The 19,820-nt window shown below is 36.3% G+C and overlaps 1 protein-coding gene across 2 annotated transcripts; it reads left to right on the forward strand.

The window, feature by feature from the left end:
* Window positions 1-5,420: 5,420 nt before the first annotated feature.
* Window positions 5,421-18,720, forward strand: LOC119982433 (guanine nucleotide exchange factor subunit RIC1-like). 2 transcript variants are annotated; one of them, XM_038825806.1, is made up of 23 exons: window positions 5,421-5,769; window positions 5,920-6,027; window positions 7,205-7,353; window positions 7,941-8,022; window positions 8,157-8,557; window positions 8,872-9,304; window positions 9,397-9,620; window positions 9,911-10,106; window positions 10,238-10,383; window positions 10,458-10,632; window positions 10,777-10,830; window positions 11,319-11,498; window positions 12,764-12,876; window positions 13,429-13,608; window positions 15,122-15,179; window positions 16,091-16,150; window positions 16,233-16,274; window positions 16,365-16,492; window positions 16,568-16,706; window positions 16,785-16,862; window positions 17,504-17,620; window positions 18,060-18,122; window positions 18,213-18,720. In XM_038825806.1, the coding sequence occupies exons 1-23, from the start codon at window positions 5,623-5,625 to the stop codon at window positions 18,297-18,299; spliced, it is 3,360 nt and encodes a 1,119-aa protein (XP_038681734.1). In that variant the 5' UTR covers window positions 5,421-5,622; the 3' UTR covers window positions 18,300-18,720. The 2 variants fall into 2 exon arrangements, with proteins under 2 accessions (XP_038681734.1, XP_038681735.1); XM_038825807.1 differs by having other exon boundaries at window positions 5,623-5,769; window positions 16,571-16,706.
* The last annotated feature ends 1,100 nt before the right edge of the window (window positions 18,721-19,820 follow it).

Below are 19,820 nucleotides of genomic sequence, written 5' to 3' on the forward strand. Positions count from 1 at the left end.
TTAAATTGTGAACATTGAACATAGACCATAGAAGAGATTTGATTTCCAATTTACTGTAGTATATAATAATACTTGTAGTCAGATGAGAAGATGAGAGGAAATACCAAATATGGCATGCCTGGAAATGGATAATTTATTAATAATGGTTTGGGTTGGACTGTGGAGAAAGAAAGTCAATGGAGGCTTCTATAAAACTGTGAACCAAAATTGATTATCCTGATATCCTATTTATCCTCATTTGACTGAATCAAAAATATTGGGGTAGGGGATCACATTCCACGTGTCAAGGTAAGGATTTAAAGAAAAAAAATTAAATAATTAAACGACTTTGTGAAAACACTTATATTAAAAAATGATTCAAAGCAATGATATATATGTACTGAATGGAGGAGCAATAATTAATAATTAATAAAGGTCCAGAAAAAATATCTCAATGACTAGAAGAAACGCACTCTCCAAAAGATCCCCACTTTATTTATTTATTTTAAAAAAAACATTAACAATGCCATATGGCTTGTGGTTTGATTATCACTGCCTGTTATAATTTAGTAGTGTGGCTGTTAAATTCACACATCCAAAGATGCGGGCATTAATATCTTATTTATAAGACCAAACTCACCTTTAACCACTAACAAAATCTTTTTCTAGGTTTGAGTGAGTTGGATCTAACCCACTTGTTTGGGCTTAAGGAGAAACAAAGCTGTGCATGTTTGATTAATTCATCGGAACCGGACAATCCAAAGTGGATAATATTGTTGGTGTGTATGGGGGTGTGGATTTACAATATAGTATCGGAGCAATTCGGTCCAGTTGGACATGACCTCTACTCCACTTATTGGGTCTGGCATAACATAACCCACAAGTGCGAGGAGTGTTAAAGTCCCACGTCGAAAGATGTGGACACTAACGTCTTATTTATAAGGTCAAGCCCACCCTTAATCACTAACAATGTCTTTTTCCTAGGTTTAAATGAGTTGGGTCTAACCCACTTATTTGATCCTAAGGAGAAATAAAGTCGTGCAGACCCGATGTATCAATGGAAACCGGATAACCCAAAACGGACAATATTGTTGTTGTGTAGAAGGGCGTGGATTTACAACGGTGGCAAGTATTTTATTTTATTTTTATTTTTTGTCTTTTGATTGAATGCCATTTGGTTTAATTTGTAGGTTTGAAAAATGAACTATCTACTTCTAGGGTGCAGGCCTTTGGTCATACTTAATGGATAGAGACTCAGCATAGGTTCAGTGGATGTCATGCCATTTTGTTTTACGGGTCATTCCTGTAAAAGAATTTATTTGACATATTTGTATATGATGATTTCAGAGAATGTGCAATCAATGACTTTGTCTTTGAGAGAAACCTATCGTTCAATGTTGCTGCTATTCGAGTCTCTTTTGGTATTGTCCATCGATCGATTCACAGCCGACGACTATAACTCTTTTAGGTAAGTCAAAACAATTCTAAAAAAACTTGATTTTTAGCCATAGATTTCATCTCTTCGGTATTCGAAAACATTGAGTTTTCCTCATTCATGACTTGTGAAAATGAATTAAATAGAGAATCATCTATAGGTCCTACGCGCGTCAAGTCATAATCTAGAAGGTATACATTATAGTCATCACAATTAATCAAAGATTTCCTTGTTTTTGAATTTTGAGGATCTTCTTAATTCATTCTACAGTACTCTTGTTTTCATTACAAGAAATATTTTCAACAATAGTGCTAGATAGTCTATATAGTGATAGTTTATGGGAGTTCAAGTCTTTTAAATGAAATTTTAAAGCGTTTTAACTCTCAAAATACATGTTAGATTTTTTTTGAAAATTACATATTCATAATTAACGTATAAAATTCTTTATAACAAGATCCATCGTCGATGAGTTTCATAAGGTAAATCTTAATTCCATCGTTTTTTTTCAATGAAATTTTTAAAAACAACGAATTCAGAACTAAAACAATGAATTCTAGAATATACCTTAAAAAATAATAGAATTTATATTAAAATAATAAATTTTGGGCAATGAATTCCGGAATAAAAGAGTGAAAATAAAACTATTTAATTGATTAAATCAATAGAATAAACTTATTGGGCTCCCATGAATTACCAAACTGATGGACTATATGTCATTTTCGTATTTTGAATTATTGGGCTCCCATGAGTTATCAAACTGATGGATTATACGTCATTTTCGTATTTTGAATTGTAGGCTCTATGATGTAGGTCTGGTTCCACTTGAGGTGGTGGTGGATTATTGCATTCATGCATGTTGCTCTTCTTGAAAAAACAATCAATTTACTCATACTCACGGTTGTGTTTTCTAAATCCCATGATTCCTCCACTTTATGGCCTTTAATTAGTATGCTTCTCCTTCTTTTCTTTTCCATGTTTTTGAGTGATAACATACATGTGCACTCTCCAAAAAATTTCATGCTATCTTCTTGCATACACATGGTTAAAAGTTGATTGAGATATCCATTTTTCCTTTTGTATGTTGTAAAATATCTTGACTGATCCATAGTATAAAGGGAGATAATTGAGTATGAAATGACTCAGAAGATTTCAACTTTCCAGTATCTTGATGAATCATGGTGTTAGTCTTCAATGGGAGTAAGAGGTTCATCCACACTTTTATAGGGGAGGTAGTGGGGAGGTTATACCACCACCCACTATTAATTACTCAAGTAGAAGAGGTTACATCACCTCTCACTACTGTCAATAACAGTGTTAAGAGTGGCGGGATGATTACTTCACTATCCAACACACTACTACTTGAATATGACACAAAGTTGCACTACACATCACAAAGAAAATAATGCCTCAACAACTTAGTGGCGACAATGCTATGGTATATAATAAAGAGGCTCATACTCTAACGACACGCCCAAGGGAGTCACAGGCAGAGGCGGACTCAGCCTTGTAGCATTGGGGGCACGTGCACTAGTCAATTTTTTTTTAATACTGAGTAAATTAGGTTTATGACAAATTGATCCTAATGCTCCCAATCAAAAATAAATGACGCCCCTTAGTCCATTAATTCTCACTTATCCCATTAACTAACTTTGACTCAACCCAACACTCATAAGTCTTAGACCCTAACTTTATCTTGTCATTTGTCAAGTCTACCTGCCAAGCCCAAGCGCCTCAAATACCCTCAATCTCTCAACACATCTCTCTTCCTCTCCCATATCGGCAAACATTTAAAAGAGCCCTAAGCCCACTGCCTAGGCAATAGGCGATTTCGAGTCTTCGACGGACGATGATGTCACTATTTCATTCCTTGTTTTCGAGTCTTCAGGGACCATTCTTCCTTTTCTTGATTCCTTCTAGTCTTCTATAGGTACGAATATTGGATTTCACTATAGTCTATACCAGCCTACTATTGACTGTTCCCTTAAATTTTTTGTTGTTTCTTCTTAAAGAACGCCAAAAAAATTTACATGGGCGTTGCCCTCAGACCCCGCACACCACTTTTGTATTTACTATTCCCTCAAATTTTTTGTTGCTTTTTTTTAAAGAACCCCTAAAGAATTTCTGGGGGCATTGCCCTCAGACCTCGCACCACTTTTGTGCCCCTAATGATTTCAATTCCTAGTCGGGTCCGCCACTGTCCACAGGAATGGGACGTAGACCCAAGTCACAAGAATGAGCCTAACTAACCACATGAAAAATCGATTTATCAATGTTAGGTTTGCCCATAATTATAAGTTAGGCTTCTAACTCACTCGCGACCGATATGGGATACTCCCGCATCATACTCTATATCACCTCTCTTTGATTGTTCGTGACTATATCAAAGCAACCATACTTGAATGCTGCAGGGACATCTTATCAATTATGACTTCTCATCTTATCAAAGCACCCATACTTCAAGTGTGCTTAGGTGTTTCCAACGAGCAATTAGCAGAACAAGACAAAAAGCTGACCAATCGAACGTAATTTACTTATTTTTGAATCGCAACCCTACAGATTTCATTTGAGCCTTGATATGTGAGTTTGGGCTTGGGCTTTATACTAATTTTTAATATTTTTGGCCCATCTCATTAATAGTCAATTAGTTGGGTAATTAATGGCTATTCGACTTTTGAATATTTTGGTAACCACCAAATCCCATATCTACATGGGTCGAATGAAATAATCGATCCGATTTTGTGAGTCGATTGATAGTTAATTATCGGCTAAAAAAAGGATTGGTTGATGGGTAAAACTCATCCGTCACCGACTCTATTGTCAATACCGTCATGGGATAGTATGATAAATTGATAATTTTTTGAAATTGTACTAATTTAGTATATAATATTTTGACTGGTGTTGTATAACTTAGAGCATTCAGATTGGAGTACGTGAAGAGACTCGAGTGCAGATTTGGACAAAATATGTGAATACATGAAGATTACATTTCCTTTTTTTTCTTGTATTTTTTCAACCTCAAATTCTTCACTGTAATTTCTGCATATGCCATTTTTGACGTTCGAGGATCATCTTCAACCTACTCATATATATTTACAATGTAATAATTACTAATTAATTAATATTTTTTATAATATATTTTTATGTTATTTGATTAATATTAATTATTATTTTTTGAAAGTAACATATAAACTCGAATGTATTTTGTAAACAATTTAATTTTTACTTGAAATCAAATAATATACACAAGTCAGTTGATTTTTGGACATGAATTAGTCGGTTATTTATGTTATTGGATTGTTTTTCGATCGATTCTTTAAAGAAATATGTAAATTTTTTTGAAAATAAATGATCGATTGATTCGATTATATCGATAATTTTGTACTTCTATGCAATAATAAAACAAGAGGAAATTATCATTTTAATGTTATAGATATTTAGAACAGAGATTTTGATACAGTTTTTTATTGAATAGAGAATTTATAAATTGTCAAAAAATAATATTTGTATGGTTAAAATAGAGAATCCATTAAAAATTACTAATGTGGAACAATGAACATCGTCTGAGAATATGGGTGCCGGGGCTCTGCTGTAAAAAAATTACAGCAGACCCCGCTGTAATAATAATTTGAGACGAAAAATTTTTTTATTTTATTTTGAAAAATTATAGATGTGTAGTTTATGATCTAACGAATCCAACGATATATTTTTTATATAAAACAAAAATCATATGCTATATGAAAAATGCTTAACAATTTTAGACCGTCGGATATAAAATCAAAACATTCGGTGTCTGGATCAAGATGAATGTAATTTTTGTTTCGAACAAAAAATATATCGTTGGATTCATTAGATCGTAAACTACACATTTATAATTTTTTCAAAATAAAATAAAAAGTTTTTGGAACCCAAATTACCTACAGCGGGATCTGCTGTAGTTTTTACTACAGCAGACCCCTGCCACCCCTGAGAATATACCGCAGAAAAAATAAATTTTTTTAAAAAAAATGTCAGGTCCGGTGAGAGATACATGTCAACAAGAAGAAAAGAGGAGTTAAAATGAAGGAGAGTCTTTAATGGATCTAACTCTCTGTAGTGATCGACTGTGGAGCATCAATTCCAGGAATGCATCAGATCTCTCTTCCTTACTCCTCTGTTTCTCGCTTTCTCTATAGATCTTGAACCGAACAGACTCATCGAAGCGAATTGAGATGTATACGGCATATGGATGGCCGCAGGTGATCCCGCTGGAGATTGGGCTTTTCCCCTCGACGCAGCAGATAATATACCTAAAAGTTCTCAATCGTCTATTGCTCGTCGTCTCCCCCTCTCACCTCGAGCTTTGGAGCTCTCACCAGGTTTTCTCTTCCTCTCACTCCGAGCTTTTGTAATTATGAATCTATATCTACGCATTTGTACTTGTACTAAGAGGTTAGGTTTTCCTGCTGACGTTTTTAATTTGTGATTCTTTAATATTGTCTTTCCACGCTTTTTGGGACAATTTGCAGCATAAAGTGAGGTTGGGGAAGTACAAGAGGGATGTGGCTTCTGTGGAGAAGGAGGGTGAGAATATACAGGCTGTGTGGAGCCCCGATGGCAAGTTGATTGCAGTTCTTGTAAGTTGTTTTTTCTTCTTCTTTATGTTTTCATTTATTGAATGCTTGAACTTAGTTTCATGGTTAACGTGGTTCTTGTGGCTGTGCATTGTGCTCTATCATGTGTTTGTGATTTCTTGGACAACACGACTATATATGTTCTGGTTGTTGTTAGAATCTTGTGAAAGGTGCCACAAAATAACACACACTATAAGCCTTTTGTGTGTTGGAGACCTTAGGGACTGTGGTGGCAAATACATGGTCATATTCCTGCTCAAACATTATATGAAATCCAACAAGTATAACTTAACTGACAAATTACCTTGAATTACACTATTTAGTTGGCTAGTTAGTTGTTATTTGTAGTTTTTTTCCTAGAACTGGCATTTGTGATATTGGCTGTGTTATTTCAACTGTTATTTTCTTCGACTCTTTCTTCGTAATTGATACATGACATACATTGATGTCTTGCAAACAAAGATGGACAGTGAAACAGAATGATGGAATAAAGATGAAAAATCTTTGATCCATGCGTTTAGTGGAGAGATGGAGAAGCGGATGAGAAATATAGGAATACCATACTTTAGTTGGAATCAAAACTGAGGGTAGAGAAATTTTATAAGTTTACGACCTTCACAAGGGATGGAATAGATGAGCAAATTGGGTAAACTTGCAATACCTTCTATCTTTCTCCTCCCTTCTACCTTTTTTAATCCAATTCGAAGTAAAATGGGTGAAAAAAAATCTAATCGTGACCGAGCGATTAATAGGGTAAACTTGCAACACCTTTCATGGTTCACCTACCTTATACTATTTTTTGTTTGGTCCAATTTAGAATAGAATGGGTAAACTTTGTTGGGAAAAAGTAGTAGTAGGATTGGTGACCTCCTGGATCCCAACTTTTCTCTTGTTTTGCAATAATTGAGTAAAATGGGTAAAATACATTTCTGTCATCATTTTACCTTTGTTCAATTTTTTGTCATACTAAACTAGGAAAACTGCGCTTCTCATCATTTTCATGCTCCCACTTTCCACTCTACTGAACGTTGTGTAAGTTTCAGGAGATTAAATATTACATTCGACCCAGATATGCTTTATGAATGTATAAATTACTTTAGTTCTGCAAGTACTCTAAACTAATGTCTGGATGCATCACCTTATTTCTGACATGTTTCCCCCCTCATTTTCATTGTTGCAGACTTCGTCTTTCTATCTTCACATATTGAAGGTCCAGTTCACCGAAAAAAGAATACAAATTGGAGGGAAGCAGCCATCTGCTTTGTATCTTGCTACTATATCGCTTCTTCTTAATGAGCAGGTGCCATTTGCGGAAAAGGACTTGAAAGTGTGAGTTCCATTACTTGCTTTTACCCATGTTTAATCTGTCTGAGGATGACTGACTCAATACTAACTAGAATTTTGAGGATCTATGTGAGGCGAGCTGTGATTAAGTCAAAGAAAATGCCTTTTACAGCACTTTTGCTCATAATGACAGAATGTTGTAAAGAAACTCTAGAGTAAATAATGAGGGACACATGAAGCTCTTGAATATCTTGACTGCATCTTCAGCTTTAACCATTCTGCTCCTTGGCGCTGAAGAGAATTCTCCTTAAAAAGACTAAAATAGCAGTGTTAGTGAGAAATCAAAAGGTTATATTTCATTAGCCAGCGTGTTAACACAATTGGTACTCTGGAGTATTTCAGGTTGCAACTTGGATAAGAATATGGACATCGAACTCCTGTCGAGAACCATAGACAACTGAGTTCATTAATTCTGACTGATCCTACTTTGTACCCCTTATCTGTCGTTGCATATGATTTTGGTATATTGGACACTATGAATTAATCTGCTGCATGTTTGTACTTTCAAATTACGGCTTTGACGTTCTAAGTGATTGTCCTTGATGGTTTTCCTGTAATATCTCTGTTGGCAGGAGCAATATTGTGAGTGACAACAAATACATGCTTCTTGGACTTTCCAATGGATCTTTATATAGCATCTCCTGGAAAGGGGAGGTAAATTTGAACCTAATAGGCATGAAGAGTTCATAATTGTATTGATCTTTGTAATGCATAGATTTTTTTTTTTTTTTTTCATCTGAATTCTAAGTAATTTTATGTCTAACATCTTATTATGATTGCTCATGTAGTTCTATGGGGCTTTTGAACTTGATCCTTATCCATTTGCTGCATTACCAAATTCTTTTGGTAATGGCATTGCTTCCATTGGGGCTCCTGTAGATTTCTTAGCTGAAAATAATATTTCTTGGAAGTCGGCTATCTCACACCTGGAACTTTGCTTCCCACTAAGGTTGCTGTTTGTGTTATATTCTGACGGGAAACTTGTGTCATGCTCTGTAAGCAAGAAGGGCTTGAAGCAAGCTGAATCAATTAAAGCTGAAAAGAAGTTGGGTTGTGGTGATGCTGTATGTGCCTCAGTAGCATCAGAGCAACAGATCCTTGCTGTTGGTACCATAAGAGGAATTGTTGAGTTGTATGACCTGGCGGAATCTGCATCACTTATTCGTTCTGTGTCTTTGTATGACTGGGGGTATGTTTTACATCCTATCAGTAGAGCAAAGAAACTGGTGGCATAGCTACATGGTTTTTAGTTCGTAATGCTAGTTTCTGGAATAATGCCCAAGTCCTCTCTTAGAAACATTAATCTGACCTTAGGAAATCTGAAGCTTCAAAAAAGATATTCTTTTCCTCCTCTGATTAAATTTTCTTCCAATTACTTCCCCCTCTTTTAAATGGCTTTCATTATCATGTGTTCTTCATCTCCCCTTTATCTTGGACTATACGAAAATTTCAGTGCCTCATGGTTAATTGCTTTTATACCTCTTTTTTTTTTTTTTTGTGCAGATATTCAATGGATGATACTGGTCCTGTCAGTTGTATTGCATGGACGCCTGATAACTCTGCTTTTGCTGTTGGGTGGAAATTGAGAGGACTTACAGTATGGTCTGTCTCTGGTTGCCGTTTGATGTCAACAATCCGTCAAATTGGTTTGAGTTCTGTGTCTTCTCCAATGGTTAAGCCTAACCAGGATTGTAGATATGAACCGTTGATGACTGGGACCTCACGGATGCAGTGGGACGAGTATGGATATAGGCTTTACACTATTGAAGAAGGATCTTCAGAGAGAATTATTGCATTTTCCTTCGGGAAATGCTGTCTTAACAGAGGAGTTTCCGGCATGACTTATGTCCGTCAAGTGATTTATGGCGAAGATCGGCTGCTTGTTGTGCAATCTGAAGATACTGATGAACTCAAAATTCTCCATTTAAACCTTCCAGTTATGTGTTAAACTTAGACTTGATAAATGATGTTACCTAACCATCGTGTTTTCAATTAAATATTTTCTTATATAGTATTGTTTTCTTGCAGGTTTCATATATATCCCAAAATTGGCCAGTTCAGCATGTGGCAGCTAGCAAGGATGGAATGTACTTAGCTGTTGCCGGTCTCCATGGTTTGATCTTGTATGATATACGGTTGAAAAAATGGAGAGTTTTTGGAGATATTACTCAGGAACAAAAGATTCAATGCAAAGGTTTATTATGGCTGGGGAAGATTATTGTCGTCTGTAACTACATTGATTCTTCAAACACGTGAGTTATCCAGCCAAAAAATTTTCTGCTTTGTTGATTTTTCGAAGTTTAGGTTATCGAATTGTAAAAATGAGTACTCCTATATTCCTCTGGATGTATGGTAATGAATGCTTAGATGGATCTTGTCACTGAGCTTAGTGATTTATTAGGTCTATTTCCTGTCTACATCTGTTTTCATGTTCGGTTTCTGTCTTATGATTAGATTTGAATTATTGGGACTCATTGTTGCTTTTATTCATTTGGTTTCCTGAAAATTTATTTATATTGGTCAAATTACATGATCCTTGCAGATATGAATTACTTTTCTATCCAAGATATCACCTTGATCAGAGTTCTTTGCTCTGTCGAAAACCTTTGCTTGCTAAACCCATGGTGATGGATGTTTATCAAGATTACATACTCGTCACGTATCATCCTTTTGATGTCCACATATACCTTGTAAAAATAATTGGTGAACTGACGCCTTCAAGTACTCCAGAGCTGCAGGTATATAAATGTTTCTTTTTCTGAATCATCGGTGATATTTCATGTGCCGCAAAAATTTTTAGTATGCATTCTGAGAGTTCTTGATGAAGCTTTATTCTTCATACATTTTTAAGTGATAAAATGACAAACAGCTTTCTACAGTACGAGAACTCTCAATCATGACTGCGAAGAGCCATCCTTCAGCGATGCGCTTTATCCCTGATCAGATTCGCGGGGAGTGTGCCTCAATCAATCATAACTTCTCTTCCTCAGATTTTTCTTTCAGAGAGCCTACCAGGTATTTCTCTATACACTGCCTGATTGAATTTTCTGCATATTAGCTGTCTCTGAAAATATTCCGTTCTTTGCTAGATGTTTGATCTTGAGGGTGAATGGTGATCTTTCACTTCTGGATCTGGGTGATGGACGTGAGAGGGAACTCACTGATTCTGTGGAATTATTTTGGGTTACTTGCGGTCAATCAGAGGAGATGACAAGTCTAATTGAGGAAGTTTCATGGTTAGATTATGGCCACAGAGGGATGCAGGTAACCAACTTTGAATTCCACATTTTTTACTTTGTGTTTCTTGATGCCCCTACAAGCTGTGAGTGGGATTTTATGATATTCACCCCTGCTTTTGTCACTTTTACTCGTCTGATGTCGATTCTCCTTGGAAGCTCTATTTTACAGGTCTGGTATCCATCTCCGGGTGTTGAGTCATTTAAACAAGAAGATTTCTTGCAGGTACCTATGCATTCAACATTCAGCCATTAAAGAACTTGAGAGTCTTGGTTCTCTACAGATGGTCTAGCATGTTTGTTCAGCTATATGTTTTTCTGCATTGTATCAGACTGTTTAAATTAATTATCTTATTCATTTGTGAGATCGTAAGATCAATTAGGGGATGAAACTAGCCGATGTAATTTGTAGGTATAGCAACATGAAGCAATGATAGTTGGCTTCAATTTATATATTAGATGTTATGGCTTTATTTCTTAGAAGATGGTCAATGAACTTTATTCCGCTTTTATTCTCTTGCTTGTTTTTTGTTGTATATTACTACATGTAGTAAATGACATTATTATCATCATTTTGGTACCACATATTTTTGATTTGGCTCTTGGTGTGCTATAACAGAGTTGTTTATGTCCTAAAATAAAATTTGTTGGACTCAGGTCATGCTATTTCATTTAAGCTTCTTGATTTTAACTAAGTCAATGGTTCTGTTTTAGCTGGACCCAGAGCTGGAATTTGACCGTGAGGTGTACCCACTGGGCCTTCTTCCAAATGCTGGTGTTGTTGTTGGTGTTTCCCAGCGAATGTCCTTTTCAGCATGTACAGAGTTTCCATGTTTTGAGGCATCCCCTCAAGCTCAAACTATACTCCATTGCCTACTCCGGCACCTTCTTCAGGTACTGCTACTTTTCTGAAAAGGAGAAATCTATAAGGGGGTGGTTTGACCTAGCAGTAAAGTTGCTTCACCACAACATAGATGGTCATAGATATAATCCACAGAAACCAGCTCTCCATTCAGAGGCAAGGTTGCATGCATATACCTACCCTTTCCAGATGCCTCTCCACTATGAAATGTAGTTTCCATTTTGAAAAAATAGAATAAAATGAATGGAGATCCATCATCGTCCACCCCTCTATTTTCTTCCCTCGTGAACGCAAAAGCTGGGTGCTCCCCTTTTAATGTTCCCCCCTTTTTTTGGTTAGTCTGAGGACCTTCATTAGGATGTATACATAATTGCCGTGATGCTCTGGAAATTGGTGTCCCCAGCTTCTTGATGCCATCAAATTTAAAGCTTTGATGAATTCATAAGAACATGTGAATCATATAATGTTCTATCGTTGTTGGTGGGACTTTCTAAGTAACTCAAGATATTGCTTCACTTCGAAGGCTTTATAATTCAGCTTTTAAGATTGACCCTTTGCTTTCTGCCTCAGTAGATAACCCAACCAAATCTATTGCACATTTTCAACTGTCAATAACCAGCTGTGATTTTGACCATGGCTTACCAGAACAAAACCATGTCAACGTCTACTTAGATGTCTTGCATAATCGCCATGGCAATGCATGGAATTCCAAGTGACTTGATATCCTTTGTACTACAGTGGTTTTGGTACTTTGTAAGATGTGTTCAGTTGTTGGATTTCTAAATTAAGTCTAGAGCTTGTTTTGAAGCAAAAGATTAGCCTTAAGTACTTAAAATCAACCCAAAACATGGTAGGAGAAGGCAGTTTGGAAGAGTTATTGTGCGCTTCTAGGTATGACTTCCTGAGAAAATGTAAGAATTTTAAGAATCTGTTTTCGTCCTACAATTCCTTAGTGACATTGGTTACATAAATGCTAGAATTTCTAATTGACGTGAGTGACAACTTCATACTGCAAGTCTTGGGCATTTATTCAAGTTTCAAATTGCTTGAAGAAAGAATGGTTAATAGAATAATAGCTCTAAACCTATGGGGAATTAGTAAAAAAATAGTCATCAACCTGATGACTGGCATAGAGCATATTTGCTTTGCCCCTCTTGCTCTCTCGTGTTTTTCCGTAGGTGTAAATGCTGCAACTCTAGATGCTAGTCCTCCTGATTGTTTTGCAATGCGAGGTTACTTTGTTGTTGATTTTTAAGCTAGATTATATATCTATAAATTTAATTCATATTTCTGCCAGAGAGACAAAAAAGAGGAGGCGTTACGTTTGGCACAAATGTCAGCAGAAAAGCCTCATTTTTCCCATTGTTTGGAGTGGCTTCTTTTTACTGTCTTTGAAGCTGAAATTTCCAGGTATAACTTATTAGAATGCTGGAACACATCAGGCATCACAGTTTAAGCATCATTTATTCTTATGCTAGAACATATGTTTTTTGAGCTTCTACATAATTTGTTGCCTGACTGACTATTTCAATTCAATTTCCCCTGGCTGAGAATCTCTTTTGACTATTGCTTATTGACTCTTTACCATTTGTTTTGCTCTGTAAGGGGTGTAACATTTATGTAACGATATTCTTTGTCATGTTGGTAATTCATTTTGAGCATGTTGGTGGCTAGGCATCTTACAATTGGATGACCTGTTCTGCATCTCTTATTTTTTTTATTTGCTTTGCTGATGGTTTAAATTTTATGTTAATGTATGTATTTGTATAAATATTGGTGCCTGGGTATATCATGTATAGGCGACCTTTTCTCCTGACTACCTCCGCTATTCAGGGGTGAGGCTGTAGACATCTTGCCCTTCTCTAGTCCTGTCTCCACAGCTGGAGCGTGTGCATGTGACTTCTATTTTTCTTTTTAACTTTATATGTGTAGTTTTATTGATCTACTATATGGTTATTGCAGGCAAAATTTAAGCAAGAACCAAGCATCTGTCCCTAAGCATGCAGCCATTTCTCTTTTGGAGAAGACCTGTGACTTGATCAGAAATTTTGCTGAGTATCTTGACGTGGTTGTGAGTGTGGCAAGAAAAACAGATGGTCGACATTGGGCAGATTTGTTTTCGGCCGCTGGAAGATCAACAGAGTATGTTTTGACTTTTGACATTCTTTCTTTCATTCTTTTTTGGGTTTGCCTAATTTTGCCAACTCATAAGAATTCATCCACTTCTGTAAGTTACAGAACAATGCCAAGAACTGATTGCTTAAATTGGCATTTCCTAATTGTTGTTATTAGAAGGGATCCAGATAATTTAGTCTTCAAGAAATACATCAATTGAAGAAAATGACTCCTCAAACCTGATGCCCCAATGACAGCTTTCATTTATTATTCTTGCTACTAATCTGTTCTAGCAGGTGCCGTAGTTGTGCTCAGTTTTTTTTTCTAGGATTGTGTGCTAACCTACCCCCACCTCGCTTAGTTGCTTTAACCAATTTGTTCAGATGGGGCACTCCCTTTCAACGCATTCCTCTGTGAGATACCATGTGAAACGTTACTTGCAACATGTTGCTATGATTCTAGCAGGAAAATATGGCTTCTGGCTAGTTCTTTGCACATTCTAATCTCACCTTCGGTCAACGTAGTGGGCCAGTGGCATCAAGACTAGAAAAGTCTCCCATGTGATTTACTGTATTTTTCCTTCATTTCGTACCAATTTCCTTGGATTGTGTGGTCTACAGTATTTGGTCCCACTGCAGCTTATTGGTTAGCCTATTATCCGTTCTCATCGAGAGAGGTTAGATGATTAAGTTCTGCAGGGTCTTAGTTTACAAATGTGGAGAGCTAAGTCCTTCTGACGCTAATGAATGGTCTAATGGTAGATAAATCGAAATTTTTTCCATTTTGACCCCCATGTTAGTGAACTAGATAGAAGTTCACTTGAGCTTTAAGTATATTTAGTCGTCGTCATCATCATCATCCGAGCATTTATCTCAAAAGTTTGGGCTCGGTCATGAGTCTCTGAGAAAATCAAAGGGAATCCACTACTTGTATTTGTTTCCGCCATTCATTGCTATTTAGGATTATATTTTCATAAACTCCTATTGAATCCATATCCTTTCTTACCACATTAAGCTATGCCTTTTTAGGTCTTCCTCTTCGCTTCCTACTTTCATCTATACAAATTCTTTCGATTCTATCTCTACAGTATACATAACCATACAATCTTAAATGGTTTTCTTGCAATTTATCTTCAATTGGTGCTACTCCTACTAGAGATATAATAATCTCATTTCTTATCATATCTTCCCTCATGTGGTCACACATACAACAAATCATTCGCATTTATGCTACATGCATTTTTTTGGATATGTTGTCTCTTAATAGCCCAACACTCATGACCATACATCATCATGGGTCATATGGTCGACCTATAGAATTTTTTCTTCAACCTTAATGAATTCTTCAATCGCATAAAACCCCAATGTATATTTAGTGTTTTTGAAAAATGTTTGGTAACTTTTCCTTTCTATTGCAGTCAACAATCCTTTTTGGTGTCACCACTTGAGTCATTTAATGAACTTTATTTCCAGTTTTACATGATGTCATAATACTTATTTTTCTAATAAATCAACTTGTACTAATGGTTTCCATATTTTAGGTTGTTTGAGGAATGCTTTCAACGAAGGTGGTATCGTACAGCAGCTTGCTATATACTTGTAAGAAGTACTCTATTTGCTTTTGAGTGAATGGAGATTGTGTTTATAATTTCATTGTTCTTATTGTTCCCGGGCTTGCTGTATGAATGTAGGAGTAAAAATCTTCTTTAAAAAAATTAAAATAAAATGTACTTTGGTTAAACTATTCTGGCTTCCTAGTTTCTTGCTACTCATTTTTGGTTGAAGTAAGTAGAACACGATGTTTAAACTAACTTCAAACTTAAAATAATACTGTCTTGAATAAGTTCTCTTTACTATCGACTATGCAGTCCCTCATTTCTCCAGATTAGATTGTCATCGACTTGGACATGATTTGTGATAATGCATTTAAAAAAAGTGGTCTGCGGTGGATTCACATATTTGTTTGCTTAAGAAATAAATTTGACTTCATCTCTTCACTTCTGTCAAATAAATGTAAAAGCTAGAATTCATGTCAACTGGCTGTAACCCCACTCTATTTGGGTAGGCTGCTGGCTGCTTGAATTAGTATTCTCTAATCTAATCTATCCTGAGTCAACATGAAACTCTGCTTATTTCATGCTAGACCAAGATATGACATTTAGATTACTTCCCAGTGGGTGTCCGGCACGGACACATCGCCATTTTAAAAGTGTCTGTGCTTCCTAGCTTCCCACCTGGGTATGTAGAAGGGTTGTTAGGTGGACATCTGGTATATCTTATCAATTATCCTACTGAGAAATAAGTTGCATGCAAAATGTATGGGAATTTTAAAAGCTTCAACCCTTTAGTTGTGACGGGCAGAAACAATAATTGTTTTTCCCTTATGCATAACAAAACTGGTTGTGACATTTGAAGAGATGAAATATCAGCCAACATACGTGTCATAAGATGTTTTACCAGGATGTTAAAAAATGATTTAAAAGTACCTGTTTGTTTGGTGAATACCACAGGTTATTGCTAAACTTGAAGGTCCTGCTGTCAGTCAGTACTGCGCTTTGCGTTTATTGCAGGTAAACTCATTCTACTGTTTACCTTTCTGTTTCCTTTCTTTGGAGAACAAATTATCTTACAAGGAATTCCAACCAAATGCAGGCAACACTTGATGAGTCTTTATATGAACTTGCTGGAGAGCTGGTATAAGTTTGGGCATGATTTAGCCTTTATCTGGGAAATAATTCCTGTATCTATCATTGAATGATGTTTTCTTTATGTGTTTGTTCTTAGGTTCGATTCTTACTGAGATCTGGAAGAGACTATGAGCAGACTTCGACAGATTCAGACAAGCTATCTCCAAGATTCTTGGGTTATTTTCTTTTTCGGTCTAGTTACAGGAAGCCATCCTTGGATAACAGGTTAATTTTTACTTCTGTTAAATTGCTTTGTTTTTCTTAGACTTCTGCAACTACTACATTCTAAATGATATTTTGCAGTCCCTCATTCAAAGACCAGAGTGCTCATGTTGCTTCGGTTAAGAATATTTTAGAGAGCCATGCTAGCTATTTGATGTCAGGGAAAGAACTTTCCAAGCTTGTTGCATTTGTAAAAGGCACTCAGTTTGATTTGGTGGTGAGAAAAGCTTACCTTCTGACAAGCTAATTTATATGTTATGGCAGCTCAAAGTTTTTTACTACAAGCTAATTGCAGGACTATCTTCATCGAGAAAGATATGGCTCTGCTCGGTTGGAGAATTTTGCGTCGGGACTGGAACTAATAGCTCAAAAGGTATAAACATCTCAACATTGTTAATGTTCATACTATTTGTTCTTCATTGATTTTAAAAGACATGCGAAGGAGTTGGCATACTTTCTCCATGATTTGTTTACTTTTAAACCATGTAAACAGCATATCCAAATTATGTGGTTCAAGGGTTTATATGTATTCTCTCCCTGGACTAACTTTGACCCTATAAGATGATGACCCGAGTGATTTAGTCTTGATTTTCTTGGGGTGAGTATGTATTTGTATATTGCTGTTCTAATTTAGTGCCTCACCTCATTAAGACAAGGGGGGTTAACATGACATTCAGACCTTGACCAGTGGGGTCTTGACACCATAAGACTGCCTTGCGCTCCAGTGCTGCCTTTGAATTCTTCATAGATGTCTCTTTTGCGCCATGAATTGTGTTATCGCGACTGTATTGCTTGGTGGAAAAGCAGAACCATCTTAGCTGAAATTAAGTAAGAAATGGAAGGGCCTTACAGCAAAAAAGTAAGAAATGGAGGGAGACTGATGAAACATTTAAGATGTAGCTCAAAGAAATATTATCGATAGTAACACTTCCCTTCTTGGAAACTAAGTTCAATGGTTATTCGTTTGTCATTTCTCATACCTTCGCTTATGTTACTTTGTATTTTATGTTCAAGCTTCAAATGGGTACACTGCAGAGCCGGTTGGATGCAGAATTCCTGCTGGCTCATATGTGCTCTGTCAAGTTCAAGGAGTGGATAGTTGTCCTGGCCACTCTACTACGACGATCTGAGGTATAATTACATTCTTGAAACTTTAAACTCTGATTTATTTTGCATGTACCCTTACATTCGGAGGGTGGCCTCATGCTTATAAAAAAAATCTGTAAAAATGAGAGGTGAATTGGCTATGTTAGTTAAATTTAAAATTGTTAAGAGAAGCAATCACACAGGCAAAGTGACAGTCTGAACTATTAATGGTGGTCTGGGACCAGTCCAACCCATGGGGTTCGAGGCTGTATTACCCTTGAAAACAAGGGCATTACTTGGATTGTAGCTTGTTTTTGTTTCAATGTGAAAATCATTGCCCTGGATTTTGTTTTCTTCGTCTCCCCAAAATCCCCAAGGATATGAATGAGGATTATTAGCTGCCATCAACTTTTTGATAAAAAGGTGGGAAAAAAGAATATGATTCTTACATCTTTTCTTGAATCTTCCACCAACTTTAATGCAGGTTCTTTTTGATCTTTTCCACCATGACATGCGGTTATGGGAGGCTTACAGCCTCACCTTGCAGGTATATCTCTCATAGCTTTGCTGATTGTTCTTTCAACATTTTGGTATTCATATGAATATATCATTCTGCCTGCTTGGATTTATGCTTCAGTCACATTCGCAATTCACTGAGTACCATGATCTGCTTGGAGCCTTGGAAGAGAGACTTTTACCCAACTCAAATTTTGAAGAAACGTGAAGGCAGGTTTGGCTGTCAAACAAATGAATCAAGTTTTGCAATAGGTTGTGCCAATCGAAGTAAGTTTTCATCGGGTGAAAATCTCCTTTGCTGGATACGGATTCGAGTCCAATCAAGTACAAGTAAATGAACATTTAATTATTCAATTGAGTGAACAAAGAGTGCTAGCAACTGCGTTATCAGAATATTTTCGGTAGCGGACTCAATTTAATTACTTTCCTAACCAGAAGCCCAAATTTAGTATTGTACATGAAGGTTAAAAGTTCTAGTTTTTGGTGTTGGGATGCGGCGTAATACGCACAGTAACTGCTCTAGGGCACTCTAGATTTTCAAATTTTGTACGATGCTTGTACCTTTTGGTTGTACAAATAAAGATGAAATTTTCTGAGTGAATTATATCTTCAGTGCACGTTTTCAAGTTTGGGATTTGTTGCCTTTTGATTCCATCTGGTTTGAGCCAAGTTTAGGTGTTTTTTTTTTTTTTTTTTTTTTTTTTTTGGGTTTCTTTTCTTTCTCCTTTTTCGGTAAATGATGATACCACTAGATTTAGTTGCCCCTACTAGTGGAAAAAGCTTCTAGGAATGAGTTGGGGGCTATAGAGAGTAGGAAAAGAGAACTAAGGATCTTTTACCAGTTGATTTGTTAGTGGAGGTGCTAGATGATGTGTTCTGGTGCTGGTGCAGGACAATCATGTCTAGAGGATGTACCAAGTTGCAAGGGGATGCCTAGCGAATAAAAGCCACATCTTTTGCCCAATATTACATGGTCAAACCCGTCCACAAGATTAGTGCAGTTGGAAATTGGAATCTTTTAGCCAGATCTTTTAGTGTTCACACTCCAAACAACTCAATTATTGTATAATTATCCATTTTCTCCCTCTTCTCTCTCTTATTTTTCATCATCTTTCTTATCATTTTCATCATCTCTTCACTATTCATGACTCTAATAGATGCTTGTTTCAAGTGCTTGATGTCTATAATAGATGAAAATAAACTCTTGATAGTTGAGTTAATTACTTAATTTTAGGCGGTTCTTGAAATATCAAGAGTCACTTGAGAAACAATTTTTGACCCACAAACACATACAAGTTGACACATGGCAACAACCCCTCTTTTTGTCTCCTCCCCTCCACTAGACCATTGACCATGGATGTGAGCTTTACCAAGCCTAAGACAATATGGGGTATCATTGTCCCAAGCACTATAGACGTATTCCAAGAGCTTCAATGCCAACGTTAATTGCTTTTGTATGGTATGCCGTATCCAAGTTCAAAAAATTAATTAGATGGGAAAGTTTGTTCCCAACTAAAAGACCGGCCTAATGGTTGGATTTATCCAACAATCTTATAAGGTCATCCACTCTAACTATCCTAGCCGATGTAAGATCACTAGGGCAATCAACATTAACTCTTCATAATACTCGTTAATCAAAGAAGGAAATACATGAACTATGAAAATAACATACTTTCAGAATCCGTAGTTGTGCTTCATATGCAGTGAAATACATAATTAAGAAAGACAA

The sequence above is a fragment of the Tripterygium wilfordii genome, chromosome 17, assembly GCF_013401445.1.
Source record: "Tripterygium wilfordii isolate XIE 37 chromosome 17, ASM1340144v1, whole genome shotgun sequence".
Classification (NCBI taxonomy): Eukaryota; Viridiplantae; Streptophyta; class Magnoliopsida; order Celastrales; family Celastraceae; genus Tripterygium; species Tripterygium wilfordii.

Coding starts and splice junctions, on each gene's coding strand:
- LOC119982433 (XM_038825806.1), top strand. CDS start 5,623: ATGTATACGGCATATGGATGGCCGCAGGTGATCCCGCTGGAGATTGGG. Junction 9,305..9,396: donor TTCTCCATTTAAACCTTCCA/GTTATGTGTTAA, acceptor GTTTTCTTGCAG/GTTTCATATATATCCCAAAA. Junction 12,877..13,428: donor TTTGAAGCTGAAATTTCCAG/GTATAACTTATT, acceptor TGGTTATTGCAG/GCAAAATTTAAGCAAGAACC.